Source organism: Nyctibius grandis, chromosome Z, assembly GCF_013368605.1.
Source record: "Nyctibius grandis isolate bNycGra1 chromosome Z, bNycGra1.pri, whole genome shotgun sequence".
In the NCBI taxonomy this organism is placed as follows: domain Eukaryota; kingdom Metazoa; phylum Chordata; class Aves; order Nyctibiiformes; family Nyctibiidae; genus Nyctibius; species Nyctibius grandis.
In genome coordinates this window covers 30,805,768-30,820,856 of record NC_090695.1, presented here as the reverse complement: position 1 = coordinate 30,820,856, position 15,089 = coordinate 30,805,768, and the positions used below count along the sequence as shown (strand labels likewise).

General features: G+C 41.1%; 1 protein-coding gene across 1 annotated transcript in view; it reads left to right on the top strand.

Annotated features, from left to right (window-relative positions):
• The first annotated feature begins 7,913 nt into the window (after positions 1 to 7,913).
• DOCK8 (dedicator of cytokinesis 8) overlaps positions 7,914 to 15,089 on the top strand; it is a 66,717-nt gene continuing 59,541 nt past the window's right edge. The window contains exons 1-8 of the mRNA XM_068422030.1: positions 7,914 to 8,056; positions 8,691 to 8,762; positions 12,160 to 12,283; positions 12,503 to 12,715; positions 13,256 to 13,341; positions 13,908 to 13,974; positions 14,226 to 14,375; positions 14,932 to 15,012. Coding sequence (XP_068278131.1) covers positions 7,929 to 8,056; positions 8,691 to 8,762; positions 12,160 to 12,283; positions 12,503 to 12,715; positions 13,256 to 13,341; positions 13,908 to 13,974; positions 14,226 to 14,375; positions 14,932 to 15,012 — 921 coding nt within the window. The 5' untranslated portion in view covers positions 7,914 to 7,928. The remainder of the gene's footprint in view (positions 8,057 to 8,690; positions 8,763 to 12,159; positions 12,284 to 12,502; positions 12,716 to 13,255; positions 13,342 to 13,907; positions 13,975 to 14,225; positions 14,376 to 14,931; positions 15,013 to 15,089) is intronic.

Sequence of the window (15,089 nt, the reverse complement as noted above, 5' to 3'; positions counted from 1 at the left end):
GATCATCTATAAAGACTGAACAGCACCAGCCCCAGAACTGAGCCCTGGGGAACACCGCTAGTGACCAGCCGCCAGTTGGACTTTGCCCCATTCACCACCACTCTCTGGGCTTGGCCATCCAGCCAGTTTTTAACCCATCGAAGAGACCACCCATCCAAGCCCTGGGCAGCCAGTTTGTCTAGGAGGATGCTGTGGGAGACAACATCAAAGACAACATCAAAGACATCAAAGACAACAAGAAGGGCTTCTTCAAGTACATCAGCAGCAAAAGGAAGACTAGGGAAAATGTGGGCCCGCTGCTGAATGAGGAGGGTGCCCTGGTGACGGAGGATGCAGAGAAGGCGGAGTTACTGAATGCCTTCTTTGCCACAGTCTTTACTACTAAGGCCAGCCCTCAAGAATCCCAAGAGAATGTCTGGAGAAAGGAAGACTTTCCCTTGGTTGAGGAGGATCAAGTTAGAGATCATTTAGACAAACTGGACACCCACAAATCTATGGGCCCCGATGGGATGCACCCACGAGTGTTGAGGGAACTGGCAGATGTTATTGCCCAGCCACTCTCTATCATCTTTGAAAGGTCATGGAGAACAGGAGAGGTTCCTGAGGACTGGAGGAAGGCCAGTGTCACTCCAGTCTTTAAAAAGGGTAAGAAGGAGGACCCAGGGAACTACAGGCCGGTCAGCCTCACCTCCATCCCTGGAAAGGTGATGGAGCAGCTCATTCTGGATGCCATCTCTAAGCATGTGGAGAAGGTCGTCAGAAGTAGTCAACATGGATTCACCAAGGGGAAATCATGCTTGACCAATCTGATAGCCTTCTATGATGACATGACTGGCTGGGTTGATGAGGGGAGAGCAGTGGATGTTATCTACCTTGCCTTCAGCAAGGCTTTTGACACTGTCTCCCATAACATCCTGTCACGGTTTAAAGCTGGGCTGGCTATTAAACCTGCGGCAGATGCCCTCTGTTATTCCCCCCCCCTCCCCCCAGAGGGAAAGGGAAAGGGAAAAGGGAGAGAGACTTCTGGGTTGGAAAATTAAAACAGTTTTAATAAACTATAATAATGAAAAAAAAGTATAATAATAATAATAGAAATAATCAAATATATACAAATATATATACAAAACCAAGATTGAGCTCCCCTGAAGTCAGCCACGTCACCACCAGCACTGCAGGGCAGGCTCCGGGAAGGCCCAGCCTGGGCCTAGCGATGGTCGAGAGTTGGATTCAGGAACGCACGGATCGGGATCGGGGGCAGCAGGAAAACAGACGGAGTCCTCCCTGGACACCGGCCATAGCAGAAAGAGAGCGAGACCCTCGTGATGCCCCCCGCTTTATACTGAGAATGACGTGTATGGGATGGAATACCCTCGTTGGTCAATTTTGGGTCACCTGCCCTGTCCACTCCCCCCTGCAGCTGCGACCCCCCTTCGGCTCTTCACTCGTAAGCAGTGAGGAATTCAGCAGTGACCTTGGTTTCTCTCAAGAACAAGTACAGCAAGAGCCTTTCTGCACAACATCCCTACCGGTGCCTCAGCGATAACTACAAACTTCGAGCGTTATCAGTCCTGGAAGCAGACACTGTCCGCAAAAACATGCAGTTAGTTTCAAAAAGTGCAGTTACTTAGAGGATACTTAGCTGAAAGTAAAAATCACTGAAAGGAAAATCGGCCTGGTTTAGGCCAAACCAGGACACATCCTCATAGGAAAGCTCAAGAAGTGTGGGTTAGATGAGTACACAGTGAGGTGGGTCGAGAACTGGCTAAAGAACAGAGCCCAGAGGGTTGTGATCAACGGTGCTCAGTCTAGTTGGAGGCCTGTGGCTAGTGTTGTTCCCCAGGGGTCAGTACTGGGTCCGGTCCTGTTTAATTTATTCATCAATGACCTGGGCGAAGGAACAGGGTGTACACTCAGCAAATTTGCTGATGACACAAAACTGGGAAGAGTGGCCTATACATCAGAAGGCTCTGCTGCCATTCAGCGAGACCTGGACAGGCTGGAGAGCTGGGCGGAGAGCAATCTCATGAAGTTCAACAAAGGCAAGTGTAGAGTCCTGCACCTTGGAAGGAATAACCCCATGCACCAGTACAGGTTGGGGGCTGATCTACTGGAGAGCAGCTCTGCAGAGAAGGACCTGGGTGTTCTGGTGGACAACAAGTTCACCATGAACCAGAAATGTGCCCTTGTGGCCAGGAAGGCCAATGGTGTCCTGGGCTGCATTAGGAAGAGTGTGGCCAACAGGTCAAGGGAGGTTATCCTGCCCCTCTACACGGCCCTGATGAGGCCACATCTGGAGTACTGTGTGCAGTTCTGGGCCCCCCAGCTCAAGAAAGATAAGGAATTACTGGAGAGAGTCAGAGGACTGGAGCATCTCTCTTATGAGGAGAGGCTGGGAGAGCTGGGTCTGTTCAGCTTGGAGAAAAGGAGTCTGAGAGGGGATCTCATCAACACTTACAAATACCTTAGGGGTGGGTGTCAAGAGGATGGGGCCAGACTCTTCTCAGTGGTGCCCAGTGACAGGACAAGGGGCAATGGGCACAAGCTGAAACATGGGAAGTTCCATCTGAATATGAGGAGGAACTTCTTTACTTTGAGGGTGACAGAGCACTGGAACAGGCTGCCCAGGGAGGTTGTGGAGTCTCCTTCTCTGGAGATATTCAAAACCCATCTGGACGCAACCCTATGCAACATGCTCTAGGTGAACCTGCTTTGGGAGGGGGTTGGACTAGATGATCTCCAGAGATCCCTTCCAACCCTTAACCATTCTGTGATTCTGTGAATCTGCTTAAGTGCATCTTGTTCTTTTAAAAATCTTGTCCTGAACATTCATGGTGAAATATATTGTAGATGTTTTGTTAACATTTCATGGCTGATTGTTCTTAAATCATATTAAATATTATTGATTTGTTTCCATGAAAAAAGAGCAAGCTACTCCAATTACTAAATTTTCAGATTGGGTACATGCAACTATACTACCACTCTGGAATTTCTGAAGAATTCAGTACTGGCCTCTTTCTGCTCCCATTGAAATATTAGCACATAAGAAGTCTTTTCCTCAAATGTTCAGCTCATACAGTGTACGCTGATATTTAAATTTGTGCTTTGGTTTGTCCTGCGCTTTTCACAGCAGACTGCATTATTAAGATAAGTCTGGGCTTACACTGTTCAGTGAGTGGTCCTGTCTTATTTTTATCCCTTGATCAATTACTAGTTCATTACAATATTTGCCTCTGTGGTGTTCATTTTTCTTTCTCTGCTGTATTATCCTGTATCTTTGCTTTGCAGAAATGAATCTGCAAGTATTGCTGTACCAGTTGCAGTCACACTTCACTTAAAAGCAAGGTTGTTCTTTCTTGCATAACCTTTCCCAGTTGTGAGGACTGCAGTATAGTGATAGAAATCTGTTTTTTCATGTTTGCATCAACTACAAAACAAGAGGAGTCTAGAACATCATCAAAATACATTTCTAAACACTGGGACAGGAGACTAAATTGGCTAAAGTCTGGCATTTGGGATTTGCATGGGGATAATTGTAATTATAAGGGTTTTTCTCTGCTTAATTAAAGGCACTCCTCTGCAGAAATAAGAAAGCAATTTACTCTCCAACCAGGCTTTGCGCAGTTCTGTCAACGAAGCTTAAGTACCCCTGGCTTTTCTACTCTTCATCTGGTAAGTTCTGGGTTTATCTTCTTTACACAGTTTGGCATCTACATTGCTTAATGTTTTTAGGGTAAATTAAGTGATCTTCTTAAGTTGTCTTGCTTTCCACTGGCTTCTGCCTGAAGCTGTTAAAAAATACTCCCTGGTGAGCTGAGGAAAGTATGCATTTGAAAAAACTGAGAATGGTCCTTGGAGCTTGAAATAGACAGTCTTTCTTCATATGCCTAAAAATCAAAGTTATTTAGTAAGTGTTGGAGTATGTTACGTCCTTTCCTTGCTGGAAACATTCAACTCCATCAAGTAAATGCATTGTGTGGTGATCACAGATGATTTGCAAAAGGAAGTCAGTGAATAAAGAGAAAAAAATGAAAGGTATAGGCTCAGCTAGATGGGCTTAATACAGAGTTTCCAGAGCTAGCAGCAGAGACAGCACACTCACCTGTTTTTCAGTGCTGTAGAGTACGCATGTTTCGTGAGAAGTGCCAGAGTATGCCCTGATTGGCGTGGATATAATCGAGTCAACCGTTATGTGTCTCCGAATCATCTTCAGCCTTCCACGTGTAATCCCCCTCTGAAGCAGTCAGACCATATGACACTGCCCTTATGACAAAGGGAAAAAAATGACAGATTTTTTAATTGCCTTTCAGAAGGATGGGTATTCTGCAAACATACTATGCCATAAATAAAACTGACTAAGATTTTGATACTCTCCTTCTTCTTACCCTTTTAATTTTTTCTTATTTTTGTGAGACCCGATAAATAGAAGCAGGAAAAGTCTTTGTGCATCAGTGGTTGTGAAAAATGTAAAACACTAGATGTAAGCATTTACTTCCTGTGTGTCAGGGCCTTCCTCCACTACTCACTTCCTTAATCTGAAATGCTGTGGTGTTTTAACTTGTTCTTTGCGGTTATTCAGCCTGGGGAGGCTAGGTCCCTTCTTCTACATGCAGACAACTGCTTTTGCTCTTGAGAAACCTCATAACATTTCCTTTGCGGAGTATTACGCTGTAGCTGCCATTTTGTGGGCTGTCACAATCTACATGCTTCTAATCCATCATCCTCAAAAAGGTATGTTTGCAGTAATGGTTTGTGGCATTTTCTGTAGAATAATTGTTTGCACGCTTGTATGATGTGTGAAAAGGAGTTGGCTTCTCAGTTGAAACAGTATCTCTGTTTCCTTTCACAATTTTCATCAATCGTTAGGGAGACCATTACCCTCTATCTGCATTTACCTTTTTCACCATCTTTTTTACATTTCTGTCTAATTTACGATAGTCAAAACCACACATTTTTAGTGATTAAAGATTATTATTAACACTTCAGCTAGAAAAATTAGAAGACATCACGAAGTGCGGTGGATTTGACTTGTCAGAATGGAAAGTGTGATTTCTGAAAGGAAGTGCAATGCTTAATCAAAAATAAGATTGTATTAAGCAAAAATGTTTTGCATGCAAAACATATCTTCAGCAACTGAAAAGATGTAATATGCTTTTGTATACTTTAAGCTGTTGTTTTACTTTACACTTTTGTGAACTTTTTTTTTAGTAGATCTTCATATATATATATATATTAACATGTAATGTTTTAACCACTGGCAGTAGAGCAAGTGAAATTAAGGATATTATGCTGACAATTAATAAAAAACCAGTAGCTAATAAAGCTCACTATTTACTCATAACCTTTAATCCAGTATGCTCAGCATTACACTAGGTACAAACCAGAGATAGTGCTTAACCTAAAAATTTATTAACAGCACAGTATATTTCTTCAGCTGTCTGCCTCACGATTTGCTGGACTTACTGTCAGTTTTAGGTTTTCCCTTTGGATAAAAAGAGAAAAAAAAAGAGAGAGATTTTCACAAAGGTGTTTTCAGTGAATTCAATTGATCCCTTAAATGTACAGGCAGAGGGCTGAGCTCAGAGACTTTATTTGTGCAGAGACCAATACAGTTTCCCTATAAAAGGGGAACTTGGGGAAAGGAGTGGTGGTTGGTTGTGTTCAAAGTTCTCTACTACATGATTTGCAGGAGTATTTACCACATCTCTTTTTTTCAAAAGTTTAAAATGGTTTGCTTCTTCTAGATGTTTTTAGCACATTTCTTCTAAATATGCTTCACTTTCTGCAAGATATTTCTGGATTTTTATTAGCTGAATTATATTTCCAGAACACTAAAAAGGCTCCAGAACTCATATTTACCACTAATCAGCTTTAACTCATCTTCTTATCTACAGTGACTGACGTGGCATATTATGTGTGAGCCGTTTTAGTTCAGAATTACCCCAAGCTTTACCACTGTTGAGCACCTTTGCATGTTTCTTAAATTGTGGAATTCCTCATTGTTCTATGGAGCTCAAATTCCTGATCTTGTGGGTGTAACACTGTTATGTGCAGAGATCACTTCACACTCAGGTGAAAATCCTGTCAACTTCCATGATGGCCTGGCACGAGTAGGACCCAGTAATAATGAGTGAAGACTTCATGATATTGGCCCACAGATTTTATTTGTGGAGAAGAATACTGGTGTATAAGGAGGATAGCTCCAGAACGCATGTTGGGTAAGACAGTAGCCACAGTAACATTGAACATAAAGGCAGTGTTGATGTCAGTAGCACTGAGTGCCTTATTTTCCCTGCACACCATCAACACCACCACAGAGGTAGATTATCTGATCTATGTTCAGACTATTTATTGCTGGCAGCTTCAGAAGGCAGTCTTGTGAAAGGTATTTGGGCTAATCAGTGCAATGCAATCCGTGCTCTTTACAGACAAGGATGATTTGATATCTATTTTTTGCTAGAATTCTTCCTCCTAGTTATTCCAGTTATTCCAGTGCTATTATTCTAATGCTGTAACTGATTTTCTGTGCTCTTACTGTGCTGAGGTGTCCTCGGCCTTTCTGGAACTCACAGAACTTAAACTACAGGTTTTCTAAAGCTGTAGCTTTTAGATCTGTTTGTTACTTGTCAAGAAAATTAACAACATGAGATCTGTACTCAACTGGACAGATGGTTTATTTTCTAAACATATACAGGCTATTTTTGTTGGCTATATAGCAAGTAAAATAATTTTCAGTTTTATCTATACATAGAATAACATTTTAACATATGAAGTCACATTTATGTGTATGTGGAACATTTCTAGATACCATATCAAACAAGATTTTCTGCCTCTGTTTTTGAGACTAAGCAGATAAAAAGAGCCAGACAACTTCATAGTGTGTATGAGTGGCAGAGCTTGTACTTGTTTAACTTTGTTCTAATCAGACGTTCCACGTTAAAATGGCTGATTAAATGTAATCAGATACAACTGCTGTCAAGGTGCAATGCCATGTGCTGTAGAAATGGTGGATATCTAAGGTTTGCAATAATAACTTTAGTAGTTCCATGTAATCTTTTGTGTAGTTACTCTATTAACCCTTGAAAAATCCAGTAAAATTAGAAGTCTAATAATACGTAAACCAGTAATATTCAGAGGTGGAAAATAATAATTTCTTCTGATTTTGAGTATATCTTACCCTCAGCTTTGCTTGGAGTCAAAACCACACAGGATTTCTAATAGTCAGTATCTTTCAGGCACAGCACCTCAAATGAGTGGCATCTTCTTGATGGCAGCCACGGTGCTTATAGTTGGTCTTTAGCTCAGTGTAACTTCCAAGGCTTATTGCCCTGGCCTTGTTCTTGCTCGTGCCGTTCATCACATGTGCTGTAGAGTCCCTTGGCAGCTCCCTGACAGCGGGTGCTGCCTGTCGCTATCATTTTGGTGACCTGCCCTTGTCCTCCATTGTTCCTATTCACTGCTGCCTTTTTCATAACTGGTTAATACCATGGATTGGACAAGGAGGACGGAGTGCACTTCATGGGAATCCAACAGAACACATCTGAGGGCATCCAGGCTGTACCTCAGTCAGCCCTCCCTCCACCAGCATCTAGAAAAGCTCAACAGACAAAATAGGTGCAAATTTGTATTTAGGTATAGTATCTTCCATTTCTTCTTTGTGTTTTAAAACTTTTCTCTCTTTGTTCCCTTTTTTTTTTTCAGCTAAGTGTTTTGTTAGCATCTTTTCCCTTCATTAAATGCAGTGGCACTGTATATAAAAAGTCTGTTTCTGATGTTTAATAAATAATGGGACAATGAGAAGAATTAAATAAATAAGCCTACATTACACTATGAAGAAAAACCTTCTGTTGCTAAAATAAACACCTCTTCATTTCTTCCATTAGCCTTCTTTTTATGATGCAGTAGACCCAGTAGACTTTGAAGGCTTCCTAATGACACGGCTGAACAACTTGGATGCTGAACTAGTACAAGAACTCGGTGACTTTCCTGAAGATGACTTGGACATTGTCTTTACACCCAAAGAGTGCAGGACTTTGCAACCCTCTGTGCCAGAAGATGGGTAAGGAGATTTTCTCTGTCTCTGAAATGCTGCAGGTTTAAAAATAATTTTGAAGATGTTGATCCAGACACCTCACTCTGCCATCCATCCAGCCACTATGCACTTGCTGAACTTTCAACATTTGAACTTTGCCATTTATTCTCTTAGGCCTATTTGCACACTTAAAATTATACGAGGGCTTACACAACTTCCTGAGCTAGCTGCTAGTGGCAGAAGTGAGGTAGGTGTAGACCAGGAAGAAGAGTAAAGAAGGGCAGGAGGGCAGTATGAAAAATAATTTTGTAGCTGTGATCCCAGAGGTGGAAGTTGATTCTGATCATGTAGTAAGCATAGGATTGAGGTTTTTTTCTTTTTTTTTTTTTTTGCCAGCTATGTGTTAGAGCTGCATAGTGTGGCAAATGGTTACCTCTGTTAAATGTATGTTAATTTATAAACACCATAATGAAAACCTGCATCAGGGAACTCATGCAGTACACAGAATTCTATAAACCTCAAACAATAGTTCAGCAGTAAAATAAATACACAGACAAAGATAATAGAGAGGCCTTTATCTGAACAGCATGTTTAGATAAATTTCTTTGTCCTTAAGGTATGACCTAGGTACTAAAACATAAATATATTTCTTTTTCCCCAGGGTTGAACTGGACTCACATGTCAGAGACTGTGTTCAGACATATATCCGGGAGTGGCTGATTGTGAATCGAAAGTAAGCTACAGACAAGTAAATAAAATAGAAAATACCTTGCATCTTATTTGTCAGAGAGAAGATGCATGCTGTTAAGTAATCCTAAAGAAAATTATTTGAATAAATGACTGAAGACAAGAACTGACTTTTCAGTAGTATATATAGCTATATTGTTTTGTTTGAGCCAGTGGGCTGTAGCTAAATATTGTTGCATCTGCTTCTTAATTATCAGGCACTCTGGGAATTAATTGGGAAGAAATTCACATCAACTGTCTGTAATGATGATTTATCTAAAACAGGAATACTACTGTTATTTGATCACACTAAAAAGAAAGATATCAGGGATAAAGATTACATTTGTGTGCTCTTCATTTTCCCCTTCATGCCCTGTAAAGTCAACATGATCTGATTTCTAATAGTGTCTGAAAATGAAACAGAGTACTAGTAGCAAAAAAACAGGGATTATGGGCTTTCCCAGTAGTGATTGATTGTATTCATGGGATTATTGGTGTAACACCCAACTTTACTATTTTACAAAAGTAAGCGATTTCTGTGTTTGGGGTCAGTGTGATTCAACACACAGAATTGGACCTGTAGTCATTACAAGTGATTTAATTTCTTATTTTATTTTATTTTATTTTATTTTATTTTATTTTATTTTATTTTATTTTATTTTATTTTATTTTCATTTGATTTAAAATTTCATTCCATTTAGTGTATTAAATGTGAAGGGAGCTGTCAGTCAGTGCTTTCTGTGCAGGGGTGTCTGTCCCAGACTCTCAGGGATGCGCTGTGGCAGGGGAGCTCGCCTCCTTCCCCATCACCCCCTCCTGTTCTTCAGAAAGAGGTTTTTTGAGCTCTGTTTTTCTGTGCCACTTCCTGTTCGTCCCCTCCTGCACTCATGCCCTGTTTTTGAGAAGCAGTAGTAGCAGACAATGATAGAGTGCTGGCACATTTGCTGCCATTTCATTGTGCCCCTTCGCCCACCCTTGCTACTCTCTGTTTTTCTCACCTGATGTACATCAGCAGTCAGCGCATTACAGGTTGACTCCTGGTGATTGTAAGGGAATTGCATTGTTATATTGTGCAGCTCGTGCAGGGACAGAGCAGCCACTGAGGGTTATTAAGAGACTTCCTCCAGGGGTGCTGATGAAATTTGTTGAGTTCTCAGAACTGTTCCACAGTGAGTCACTAAAAATAAGCTAGCGGGTTTTGCAGGCTCTCCACCTGCACCACTGAGAGCACAGGCGCTAGCTCTTTCACGCAGTGTTGTTCTGAGCGTGCTGTAAAGAGCCAGCATGCAGCTTTGTCTGTGCATGCAAGTAGGGAGCGAGCAGTAAAGTAGGTGAGGTGAAAAATAGAACATAGCTATTTTTCCACTTACATGTGCTTGTAGAAGTGTGAATGGAGCCGTAGAAATACACATGCATTAAAAGATTAGTTGTGTGTTTTACTATTTCATTCATTCAGGTAAGGCAAATTTGCATTCAAAAACTTTATTGAGTAGCCGAGTCTGTGGCAAACATGATGAAGGGAGCTGAACTTTGATGGCTGTGGCTAACAAAGCAAGCAAGTTATTAAAGATTGCAAAGAACAAGACAGTGTAAAAGATGCTGCAGTGTCACATAAACCAGTGATAGATAGTTATAGGGAGTCTCACATTGTGCTTGGACACTATTCCCAAAACCAATATGGAGAGGAAGAAAAGACATCAAGAGAGAAGTGAGAAAAAGTAGTTGTAGAAAGCTTTCCATTGTTTTGAGAAAGGCTGGAAAAACTGTAGTTGCCTACTTGGGAGACAAAGATTCATATGACAGGTTACTCAACGTGTGTTCTGGTGAACTATGGATGAGAGGAGTGTGTAAGTGACTTTCATCCATTCATGGATGTGAAGGTTCAAAACAGGAGATTGAAGAGTCTTCAGTGGGTGGCATGAGCAGAGGTGGTCCTCATGCCCCAGGGCAGAGAGGTATGTGACAGAGGGACTAGACACAGCCGAGGGGTCCATGTGTTTTTTGCCAGAGGCTGAATGGGAGGCTTGTTCCTGTGCCTGTCAGTTTCTCCTTTCAGTTGTCCTTTGTTCCTTTTCCTCATCCCATTTTCTTAATCCAGTGTGTGGCCATTAAATTGACATGTGAGCTAAAAGCAGGGTTTGCCTTTTGGTGAGTTTTAATTGCTACCATGCTTTTCAAAATAAATAAACAATATAAATAAATTTTTCAGGAATACTTTAGAGGAAAGGCATCTCTAGTGTAGCTTGTACACTGCACGGAAAGTGTGATCTCAGATACATAAATCTCTCCATTAATCATTTGTTTGCCACCAGAGGTTGTGAAAAAATAATCAACAAAACCTCTTTTGGATGCTGAAATGTCTTAAAGTGAACTTGTGCAGAATTTCTGTCTTTCATTCTGGATGATTAAGATGGTTCCAAAACAAGGTCACATCAAGGAGAGCTGGGATTGTCTCTTTTATGACTTCAGTTTTCATTTACAGTGAACTGGTAAACGATTAAAATGCAAACAATTAAAATTAAAACACATCAGAGGATATAACTCAGTTACTCCCAAAACATAATAAAAGGTGTCACCCTGGTCAATAATTGCTTATTGTGGCATGTTTATGAAAGTACTCAGGTGTTTGGACATTGCTTTGGGAGTGTTACAGAAAGGAAAATGAACAAAGCAGGGTACTGTAACTAAGGAAGTTTCTTGAGAAAAGGCCATCACGGGATTTAGCAAATTGCATACTAAAGTGGAAGAAATAGAGCTTTGGATGCATCTGGTATCTTTTTTTCAGGGTACCTGCTGTTTTTTTCCATCTGCCACAAAAATGTAACTTGAAATAGGTACACTGATGCAAAATTTTGGGAAGTTGCCAGCAGAGAGGGTTACATTGTGCCATAACAACAGCCCTCTTCAAAAACAGGCACTGTTTATGAGGTGTAGATTGTTGTATGTGATTGACTTGGGATAACAGCTAGGTCCAGGACAAGAGCAATAAGCTCCTTGATGCATAATTGCAGGAGCAGAGAGCCAGCCAAGAGATAACTGATCCTGATCCGTGTTCTTAAGGTCACTGAAATAATCACTGTGTCTGATGAGGAGCTGAGAGCTGAATTTGTACCTAGGTCAGGTTTTGCTGCTGTCTCAGGCTCACAGTCTATGCAAAAGTGATCTGAATGAATTTTATTCCTTTTAAAACCATTCTTAATATACATGATAGAATTGCAGTGGTGCGATAAAACAATTAAATCTTGTGAAATGTCACATTTTTGCATAAAAGCTGTGCTACGCTGCTGTTTTGCACAATAATGTTTCCAGTTGCTTAATGTTTTTTTTAAATTTGTCTTTTCTGTTTTATTTTTCCTTAACTCCTCCGTGTGCTGTCCTGACTTGCTCGGACTTCTCTGTGGAAGGAACCAAGGGCATTCAGATACTTGTAGCCTGAAAAACAAGGGATCCCGAAAAGATTTTCACAAGACACTTCAAAAACAAACATTTGAATCAGAAACATTGGATTCCGGTGATGCAAACTTTCAGGTAGATTTTCTTCACTTTGGGAAAAGGGATCAAACGTAGCAGCTTCCTCGGAGGAAGCATCCTAGGATCTCTGTAATGGCGTCAAGCGGAGAGCCGTGCTCGCCATTAGGCCTCATGGCAGAGGCGGCGTTAGGGCCTTTCTCTGCCAGACAAGCGACAGATGTTTCATGATGCCATGGTGCCCAAGCCACAGCTCGCCATTTTGTTGTGTTCCAACAGGTGGGGCCCCAACATGTCCACGCGCTCCCTGAGGAGGCCTCGAGGACGACCCTTGCCTCCTCCGACTTCGACCTACACAGCCTGCAGCCGGACCCCCGCCTGGAAAACCTTCTGTGGCACATCAGCGCCAAGGAGTTTGAGAGGCAGAACGAGGAGGCACGACGCACCAACAGGCATGCTGAGCTCCTCGCCCTCTACCCCCCTCTGGATGAGGTGAGCTTGGAGGCTGACCGGCCCACAAGTCTTCTTGAGCTGGCTATCCTGGCATGTTGAAGGTTAAAGCTGCACCGCGGTCGAAAAACAGGATTTGTGGCCTGGATACATGTCTCCTTTGGATAATAATGTGGTGAAGGCACGTCACCGTGGGCTTCTGTCAGCTGTCTTGAATGTGACTTCAGGGGGTTGTGCTCGGACTCATGGTGTCTCCTGAGGCTTCATTACACCCTGCTCGGTGCAGGTCAAGCCCTGTGCTGGTGATACGGTTGTGTCAGGGTGTTCCCCTTTGCTGTAATGCTTACTTGGGGGCCAGAAGTGTAAATATTCAGTGTAAATGCCAGATGGGGGTCAGAAGTGTAAATATTCAGAAATATAAATCATTTTTCTTTCATCTTTGAAAAGATGAAATGCCTGCTGAGTGGGGAGGGTGCTAGTCTGTATCAGAGGCCCAGTTAATGTCACATAAAGGTTTTATGTAAGCATTTACATTTACAGTTGTTTTAATTGAGTATGACTAGAATAACTGTTTAATGATAGGAAGATGCAGTGGAGATACGGCCGGTGCCGGATTGCCCAAAGGAACATCTGGGCAACAGGATTTTGGTGAAGCTGCAGACTCTGAAGTAAGTATCCTTCACAGGCCTCACTCACCATTCTCAGTTCATACTGGTGTACTGGCTGCCAACCCTGCCACGCCACTGCAAGTGTCCTCTTCATCAAAGGTTTACATGCTTGCTTGTTCTTTCTTAGTGTAGCAGAGGACTATTTCTATCCATCATTATGGAAATGTTTAACTTGTCAGGGTGAAAAGCAGTTGGGAATGAGCCCAAATTTTATATTTCCAGCAAACTAGATTGGTCTCTATACATGCTACTGGACTTGATAAACAAAACAAAAAAAAAATTCAGGAAAGGTATGATCATTTTTAACTGATATCGAGACCACCTATTTGACAAATTTAGAAAATACATTACATGCAGTTTACTTCCCTTCTTTTCCTCTTGAAATCATCTAATAAAATGCAGTAATAAAAAAATCCTCCAGGCTTTGAGAGAGCTGAGGTCTGGAACTAAATATTTCTCCTTATTTTCTAGTGGAAGTGCCCGTTGAAATACAGCCCTTTCATTTTTTTATTATACAGAGTCCTAAGAGTGCAGTATTAATCAGTGTCCTGTCTGTTCCTTAACAGATTTGATATAGAGATCGAACCTTTGTTTGCATGCATAGCTCTCTATGATATAAAAGAAAGAAAAAAGGTAAGTGTGCATACAGTATTTTTGTTCAGTTGGCTTGGGTTTTTATCTCTGGAGTAATAATTTAGGAAAGCTAACAAAAACCATGCAACTTTTTCACACATGCAGTCTGATCCAGAATTCTTTTTTTCGGTCAAAGTCACGTGCTTGCAATTGTTTATTTTGTAGGTCTAGTTACTAGTTGTGACTTACTTTAAAATAAAATTTGATGCATTTTTGATTTGCAATATGTTTTATTTCTTTTTCTTTTCAAGATCTCAGAAAATTTTCATTGTGACCTCAACCCTGATTCGTTAAGAGGATTCTTGCGTTCTCATACACCCTCCATTGATGTGTCTACTCAGGCAAGATCGGCAGTATTTTCTGTCACTTATCCCTTATCGGATATATACCTAGTAATAAAGGTATGTTACAGTGCTATTTCAACATTGTTCTTCCTGTTTTTAATAGTACGTGTGCAGGTGTCCACTAGTATATCTCACTCCCAATCTAAGAAGTTACATTGATACCCTGTGTTCTAGTTCTACTAAGTATTTAGAGTTCCCTATCTCTGCCTAAGGGAAATTTAAAGTAAAGTGAAATAACCCATTTTTTAAAATTTTAATTACATTCTGTGGAGGTTTTTTGGCTTTGGTGTAGTGCACTTTGCATCATTTTGTTTATTTAATCCTGAAAGTGAGTTAGCCTGAACCACTTCATTTAGAATGTGTTAATTTTCCTGATTTCAGTGAAAATGGAGAAGGACCTGATTGGCAGTATTGTCACATATGTATTTTCTGCTTTCTAACAGACCAGATGGAAAACTAGGAGAAGGTTTAGTATCAGTTACTCCATAAAGACAGTTTTAAGAATTCTGTATTCAGCATTTAGGCAGGCTCTTTTGTATTGCTAGAGAAGCAACATGTTACTATTTGGGTGATATTTTTCTTTGTTAGTGTCTTATTTTACTGCTTTTTGTAGGTAGAAAAAGTGCTTCAGCAAGGAGAAATCGGAGACTGTGCAGAACCCTACATGGTTCTTAAAGAAAGTGAGGCTGGCAAGGTAAGTAAATAACTATAAAAAGTGGCTAGATCAAAAAATGCATGCACAAGAAAAAAAAAACAGAGAAAGAGCAGAAC